Source organism: Larus michahellis, chromosome 7 (assembly GCF_964199755.1).
Source record: "Larus michahellis chromosome 7, bLarMic1.1, whole genome shotgun sequence".
NCBI lineage: Eukaryota > Metazoa > Chordata > Aves > Charadriiformes > Laridae > Larus > Larus michahellis.
The window spans coordinates 52,585,770-52,594,564 of record NC_133902.1 but is presented as its reverse complement, the minus strand read 5'-3'; the positions used below and the strand labels follow the sequence as shown (position 1 = coordinate 52,594,564).

Sequence of the window (8,795 nt, the reverse complement as noted above, 5' to 3'; positions counted from 1 at the left end):
CTGTGATAGCTTTACGGGATGAAGTTCCCCAGCCATTCTGTAGGGGCAGTGGGAATGTCTGATTATCACAGCAGAATCTTTGACCTTAAAAATGTAAGGAAAGTGCTGAGGGCATTCGTCTCTCATTAAGGATAATGGGAGTTGAAAGCTTTTAGAACTCTTCAGGACTAAGTCCAAAATTTGTACATCATAGTAGCAGCACAGATGTGCCAACAAGCAGGGCTTACTGAGGAGTGCAATTAATGTGAAACAAACTGTTTCCCTCCCCGCCTCCCCCTCCTCGGCCCCAGGTAGTCCATTGGCTCTGCAAACCCAGCTCCCAGCCCAGTCCAGAAGAGACTATGAAAACACGGGATGTATTGATAAAGACAGTAGTAGCAGATTATTATTTTTTTTCTTTGAGAAGTGACCCAAACATATTGGTAATATTTCTGTCTGGAGAGTTTAACGTTTTTGGCACAGAAAATTTGTTCCTGGAACACAGCCTACTATAGACACAAAGTCATTAGCTGCTGGGTTATTACAAAGTTAATGATGAAAGACAGAAACTGCTAAGTAGGATATTGAAATGTGCATTTAATTTTTTTTTTTTTTTTTTTTTTGCAGTGATGATGGAAACAGTCTGACATTTCTAGTTGATCAAAAGGAAAACAAATAACCTCAGCTATGGAGAGAAAGAGACAGCTACAAAAAAGGGAATTTGGGAAAAGACTTTCTCTGGACAGCAGTCTTGTGGTAAGAATGAATATTTACTGAATTTACTGAATAGATTTTCTGTCATAAAAATATAGTTGTTAGAGGCAATACTCATAATGATGTACATTTTAAAGATGTTTATCTATTCATCACAATATCACAGCCTTTCGTGATTTTTAAGATTCTCCAGAGCGAAAGTGCTGGAGGAATTTTACAGCATCTTAAATAGAAAAAATGTCATCATGTGGAAGCATGTCCCTGAATTCATTGGATTTACACAAGCAAGGAATCCAGACAAATATACCAAACTTGCAATTAAAATCCTACTCAGTCTCTGTGGCATCACTCGTTATTGCTTTATACTTAGTGTATGAGAGCTGTAGGTACCTGAGGTCATCTAATCAGAAATGCTTGTTTTACTGTTGAGGATACTAGGAAAAATTTGTTCACCACAGTGAATGTATAAACTACTGTAATAGCACCTAAAAGAGAAATGTAAATGCCACATGCTGTAAAATAATTGTTTTTGCTATACATAGGATTTTAATTCATTGAGATTACATTCTAGATTTATTTTTAGTTAATGTTCTCAAATGATGACTGAGATTAACATGGAATTTTTATAGCTCTACTATGGATACATGACCGGAAAATGCTCATGGATGCTGAGCAGTTGTGTAAGAGGATAAACACACAACCATGTCAAGTACTCAGCGTGCTAGTGTAACAAATACTGAAACAAGCAAAGCTGAGAGAGCCAAGTAGACTTATGCCATCTTTTTGACATTCAGAGGTTGTCTTCCAAGGAAGAAGTTTTTTCCTGGGTGTTGATAATAGAGCTGCCTCTTATTTTGAGTACTTGTGTTGCTGGGAGTGATGCTGGGAAGTGCTGGGAGCTGGTGGATTTGGCATCGGTAGCTGCTAGGGCTGGGTTCACTTTTTAGGGGTCAGTAATGAACACCAGTTTGGGTCCTGACATGAAAGCCAAAAATATTTAACTTTGCCCAATGAACTGTACTTCTTCACTCATAAATAATGAGTCAAATGATTCACGAAACAGTACGTGATTAACAGGAGGAAAGCAGAGCAGCAAGGCAACCAGACATTAGAGAATAAACAAGCACTCCCTTCCCAGAGGGTACCAATAGTCATTTGAAGTTTTCATCTCTGCTGACTTCTTGAGCAGACATTTGCCATCTCCTTTAACATCTCTTTACACACACGTAGTGACTATGGGACCCCAGAGCCCTGTTGCCCGCCAGCCTGGGTAGCAAGGACTCACCCACGCCTGTGCTAACCCCATTGCAGGAGCTGCCCACAGCCCACTCTGGCCAACCACTCCTGCCTTGCCCTCACTGTGGCTTGCTGTTGAGATTTTCTCCACCAAAAAGCTGCAAAGACCTCCTAGAAAATAGAAACTCTCCTGTCCCATCTCTTTGGTCTGACTTCTGTACCCCCATGCTGTAATGTGTTGCCCTAATTTGTGGTGACCATTTGTCTCAGGCAAATTTAAGATGATTAGTCTACCTTGAATTTTGCACATTATTACAACTATGTAATTTCCTTTTAATTCACTGAGATTACGTTCTAGATTTATACTTGTATTTTGGGTTTTCAGTCTCCAGCCTAAATCCTGCAGCTAACATGTACTGCTGCCCTCCAAACAATAGGCCACAAACTATCAATATTTGCCTGGAGAAAAGAACACTCATAGTAACTGGGTACTGAAAGCTGAGGGAAATGCTAGCAATTGTGAATTTTGCGTGAAGATATTGCTTAGTACGGTGAATCATCGCTGGTTTTCCCTAAATGTTTTCACTGCTGCAATGGACTAGAGTTAGCCTTTACTTAATGCATTAAGATAGAAATTTTCTTTCCCCTGAGATGAGGTCTGCTGTGTGGATGGGAACAAGGAACTAGGTACGTCTGGCTTCCAGTCCCACCTACTGCTAGTTTGGGCTTAATTTATAGCCAAGATAGTGCACTATGCTTAATTCTTACCCTTTCCCATCAGGGAGGGGGAGTGAGAGAGAGACATTTGCCAATGTCATACGGAATGTTGCATGTGTAACACTATCAAAAAGTACTTTGTGTAATAATCAGTGCTACCTGTATATTAAAATGCCTATAATGACTAAATTAGAGGAGAAACAGAAACTGTGGCTGCATGAGAAGGTGAAGCTTTCTCTCTGTTCTTCAGCAAGTGGTAAGTAGGGTGGGAGGCTGTACCCATGAAAACACTCTTCAGGCCCTGGCTTGAGGTCAATGAATTTCTGCCAGTAAGTGCCAGCTGAAGATCTGTGTCTGATTGGCCCATGTTGCTGCGAAGGTGTTGAAGGAAACACGTGAGGGGAAGATGAAATATTGCAATATTTCACTATTTTGAACATATAAACCCATCATGCAATGAGGCTGACACACACAGTTTTAAAACAATGTCTTCTGCTCCACGTGGCGTTTACAGGTTTTGCTTGCCTGTAGAGTTTCTCAGTGCATACATCCAGTTTCAGTACTTGTGTGTTACAGGTCAGTGTCCATCGAAGCCTTATATTGAGTAGCATATGTATAACTAAAGAGTGTAATCCATACATTTAATTAGAAAGATGTGAGCACTGATTGTTATTTACTGCCAGCTATTATTATTTCATAATAAATTGGGAGAAATGGTTTGAGATTCAAGTGCCTTCAGCAGCCTGTTAGTAAATCACACCGGATGCTCTCTGAGTCCATGAAATTCAACCAGGCAAAACAAAGCACTTTGTGTTCCTCTTATGTTCCGCAAATTCCTATTCTCCTGTACCTCCTCTTAATTGTTGCCTTCGTACTGTATGTCTGCCTTCATTACCCCTGTATTCACTCCGTTACTGAATTCTGAGCACTATGTTTGAGTCCAGTCCCCTGCCTGTACAAGTCCTTCTGTCTCTCTTCTCATATCTCTTCCCAAAGGTTTCGTGTTTAACCTCTCAGGCATTCAGGGCTGGACACTCTGCTTGGAAAATCTGGCCCTGATTTGCTCAAAACCAGCTTCTCCTTGTTTGGTGGAGTCTTCCAGCATTATCGTATCGCTGAAAGAATTCCAAATTCTGTGTGTTTAAAGGAAACATGTTTCTACTTTTGTACTCTGGACCATGAGATACAAATAGGCGTTTCTGATAACATTCCTCACCCTGCCTGGCTGGGCTGCTTTTCCCATCTGCATCAGATTGTAATCTTCTTCTGGAATGTTTTTTCCATGATTTAATCTATAAGTATTGCATACTGATGTTTAAAACAAAAAAATTCCCTCTTCATCCCTCATCTTACGGACCTTGAATATATAGGCTGTGATGGTTTTTGATGGAAGAGTGAGAAAAGGAAAGAGTTGTTTCTGAAAAAAAAAAAAAAAGAAAAAAAAAGACATGGCTTCAAACTCCATAGAATATGGATCTGGGCCTTCAAAATATGAACATAAATTGCATCAGAGTGTTTTGTATTCAGGCCTATCCCATCAAACAATGAGTTTCAGGCTTCAGATGAGGAGGACCCATTTCAGAACCATCCTTCAAACAACATGCCAGTGGGAAATTTCATAGACATTAAAACACTCTTCCTCACACGACAGGCAGAGTAACTACTTTTTGATCACCTCAGATAAAGGAGTAAAGTTCAGTGTTGTTTCATATACTACTCTACCCCTTTCCAGCTGGTGTCTTGGGGAAATAAGCTTTACAATGAGGGCAAATAAACCTTTTTAAAACTAAAAAATATAAATGCACAAATATTTTCATGGAATGTGCTTGACAGGCTATGTTCTTTTAGCGAGTGATTATGGGCCTCATGAATATTTGAATTAATGCTTTACTGGAAGTTGGTACTTTGAAGCCATGTATTTTAACAAGATTCAGAATTCTACTGCTGTTAAGAAATGCCAGATAATGCAACAGAGGAATCAATATAACTGCCACCCAGGTCAAGGGGGAATCTTGCTGTTCACTTCAATGAAATTAGATCCCTATCAGCTTTTAGTCTTAATATCACAGGTATTATTCCAGAAATCTCTAGTATAGCCAATGGCTGTTATTGCTCTGTAGGTTTCCAATATTGGCAACAAGTTGGAGATTTTTTATATACACTCAGATGCTAATTTACATTTGCAGACAAACCAGGTAAGCCTGCAGTGACAGTGATGTTTTATAGCTTCATGTTCATGTGAAACAATTATGAAATATTAACTTCATAACAATTCTTACAGGTAATGCTATGAGATCAGTTAAAGAAAATAATATCTTTGTAATTTCTGCCTGATATTTAAAAAACAAAATGTACCACCCAAGAAGGGTATACTTCTTACAGTTTCAATATCATTTTATACTACCTTCTTGTTTCATCTGTTGTACAAGTGATGATACCCTGTTTTGTTTTTATAAATTTTCTTCTGCAAATTGATTACAATCAAAACAGCACAACTCTGAAAATCAAACTGGTTTGACATAGGAGGACTAAAGAAGATCTCTGATTCTTTTTTGGTTCTAAATAACAGATCTCCATCCCATCATGTTGTTATGACATTAGTAAAGATATTTCATCATATATGTGGTTATAAGATGATAAGATAGACAAGAACTGGAGAATAAGGTAGAACTCTATGTCCTTCTGGATTGCTGTGTAAGAAATTGAGACCAAAGCCATTGCTGTTATTGCTGTAGCGCTTCTTTTTAGAATTAAAATAAACTGCAAAATTCATAATGTTGATGGAATATATTTATTTGGAATATATTGCTTAGCTGTCACATACCTCCATGTCAGATTGTTTTCTGTTTAGGCTGGGATATATGGCTATTAAAAGAGAAACAGATCTTTCTGAAGAACATTCTGCCTTATCATGTGGCTTAAATCCTTAACTCCTTTAGGTTTTGTTAAAAAGAACAGCTTTACAAAGTGAAATAGTGTGAATATTTCATTATTTTAAATTTTTTCATTAATATTTTTTCCATTTAAATCTTTCATTTCAGCATATGTAGTTGAAAATAACTAGTGAATTAATCTAGGTAAAACCAGGATAGAAAGGGATTTTCCTGTATTCTTTATTCACTTAACTGAGATATTTGAAGACAATTAATATGGAAATACATAGAAAATTAAAAATTGTACTTTAATAAAATTAAAGCCTGTATTTCCTGAATATGGGTATAGCGAAGACATTTTTGATGTGACAAGGTTTCTTTGGTAACATTTGCAATTTATTAACTGGTACGTGGAGGAAGCAGCTTAGACAGGGAATGCTATTAAAAAAGCTAATGAAAGGATTGATTGTATTTCAGGTTTTTCGTACAGAAGTTCTTCAACAAAATGAAAAATGGAAAAAACCCAAACCCTGCACAGACCCAAAGCCAAGCTTTTAAGTAACCTGTGTGGGATGAGGAGAGTGTTAGAACGTATCGCTGCCACCAGGGCCACATTGCCTACTCTATTCACAGGGGTGCTCTTTGAAAAGAAAAAAAGCCCTGTCCTTTGCCTGATCCAAACTGTCCAGTTGTCTCCCAGACCCTTTTGATCAGGAAAAAGTCAATGTTTCAAGCTGTGCTCTTTATTTGTGTGGGTAATTCCCAGGCTGACTACACACGTGGTTGGCCCTTACAGCTGTGGTGGCATTTAGCTGGGGAGATTTGAGAACAGAATATCTTTTTGAAGCAGCCAGCATTTATCAAAGTAAAAGTTTTTGTTTTATTTAAAATGAGGCTTTTTCTTCTGAAAGCAAGCTCGGTGAAGTACTTCTCTGGTGGCTCGTGAACTGTGCCCTGCTGCTTTCATTCTGGTCACACGCTCCCGTGGGGCTCTGTAGGATTAGCTTTAATGACACCACTTTGTTGTAATAAGGGTAGCAGTGTAATATAATGAATTGTACTGGGGCGTGGGAGTAATACCTTCGTACCTGCAGTTGTATTGGCATCATGTGCAAAAACACTAAGTTGAATGGGAGACCTTTTTTGAGAAGTGTGCGTTGCCTGTGAGTAATGCAGGGGGCTGGGAGCCCCCATTTGGGGGGTAAATCCAACATCTGTGACCTCTAATCAATTTCTAACACAGTTTAACAAATTTCTAGTTCAGTTTTCTCATCAATAAATTGGAGATTATAATAATTTCTTACCTCATAAATATTCTAAGAACAGTCTGTTATTAACATGTGTCTGTAGCTTGCTTTGATATCTTTAGATGAAAGGTGCCACGGAGAAAGCGACATAATAGCAAAGCTGTGAAGAGTGCTGCGCCAGCAAGGCGGGAGGGGAACTCTTCCTATATGGGAATTAAATTCAGTGAAGGGAATAGCCCTGAGTCTTTGCTAGTTGACTGTGACATTCACGGTATGTCTAACATCGCTGTGTAACATAATGTAATCCAGCATTTTGAAGTGAAAGGTGGCATTAAAAATATTGTCTAGTCAGATGTTGGCTAATGTTCTAACATTTGCAGCCTGATTTTTTTTTTTTCCCACCTAAAACTGCAGCCGAATTCCTTATGAAACTGCAAATATTTTCCTGTGTATTTATTTGTGTGTGAATTTATGCTTTGGAATTTTATTCATCTGGATACATCAGAAGAAAAGCATGTGCCAAGGGCCTAATCAGGCACTGCAAAAGCACGGTGCAGCACTGGAAAAGACATGCAGAATGTGTCCCTCAAACAAATAGTTTTCAGAGTGTGTTGCAGAGGCAAGCTAACGCATCCGTAACATTCAGCACATACAGCTGGAGCGTAAGTCAAGGAGAACGGTTTAATAAAGGTGACAAGTGTGTTGTTTTGAGGTAGAAGGCAAAATACAGGAAAAAACAGCAATGAAGTACAGGTAGTGTTAGTAACTTAATAGGTTAATGTTTGCACATTTGTAGGGAAAACCCTAAAATATAGAAGTGACATAGGACTTGGTAAATCAAATTACTAAGGCAATATTAGAAAAGTCTATTCCTTATGGTAAGATTAGTATTGATTGCACTATTCTGCAAATCTGACAGTAAAGGCATCTCCTCCACAGACTGGGCAAATGAAGTGCTATCAGCTGTCTGTATAACAGACAGCCCTGAAATCTGCTCGAAACTGTGGAAAAAGAAAATTCCGGTGGAGGTAGAGTGTGTAAAAACCATCTAAACAGAAGAAGAACAGATTGTCTGTTGTGCACACCCAGTGCCTTTAAACACCAAGACTTTGCAAAAATGGAGCTATCTATAAATGTATTGCCAATAGCACATACTTGTCTGCATTTGCATTTTTAATAAAGTGGAAATCGGAACAAGAGCTCTGGTATATCAGGCATGAGAAAATACACAAGAAAGGAACCACCTGAATGGGTCAATTCACAGCAGAAGCTGGGGACAGGTGAGGAGAAAAGCAAAACCACTGGTGTGGGACAGCAGTGCTTAGGCTTTACTGGTATTAGCGTACCACTAATGCTAATAATGTGGGAAACACTATGGTCTGCCATGGGTTTAAGGACATCGTTTAGCAGCACAGCAGTCCATTTAAGGTACTAGAAGTAGAATCCGTATCAGCTTGGATAAAGGCAGCATAAAGTCACTAGTTTCACCAAGTAAGATGGATGATGGCACTTCCATGTAGCAGTGCTGGAGATGTCTGAGTTGGATTTCATTTGCAGAAGAGGGATTCAAAAACAGAGAAGCGTGTAAAGCACTGGGTGTTCTGCTAGCAGGCAGTTACTGTAAGTGCCATTCCTGGGCTCTGGAGCAGCCTGGCAAAACCTAACATCATAATAAAAAAATACAGGGGCTGCAAGTTCAAAAGGACTGAGTGAACCCAGGGAATTGCATTAGAAGAACTAAGTGTTAGGCCTAATGGGAAGAAATGGCTCTATTATGTGCCAATGCCACAGAAAGAACTGAAATCCTTGCTTGGAGTAATACAGATACCTAATACTTTGATTAAAGCTAGTTTACACCAATAGAAACCAGTGAGCCTTTTCAAGAACTGGAGATGTGAATAAACAGTGAGCAGTAGCTGCATAGTAAGCTAGAGAGGATGCTGCTTGAGGAGAAAATAAAAGTAAAAAGCCCATATCTAGCATTGAAAACAAGGAAATAGTGTGTGGAACGTGTTGCTCCTGAGCAACA

The 8,795-nt window shown here is 38.9% G+C and overlaps 1 protein-coding gene across 1 annotated transcript in view; it reads left to right on the top strand.

Moving 5' to 3' along the window:
• Positions 1–349: 349 nt before the first annotated feature.
• NCKAP5 (NCK associated protein 5) overlaps positions 350–8,795 on the top strand; it is a 371,509-nt gene continuing 363,063 nt past the window's right edge. The window contains exon 1 of the mRNA XM_074594107.1: positions 350–735. Within this exon, the coding sequence (XP_074450208.1) occupies positions 667–735 (69 nt within the window). The 5' untranslated portion in view covers positions 350–666. The remainder of the gene's footprint in view (positions 736–8,795) is intronic.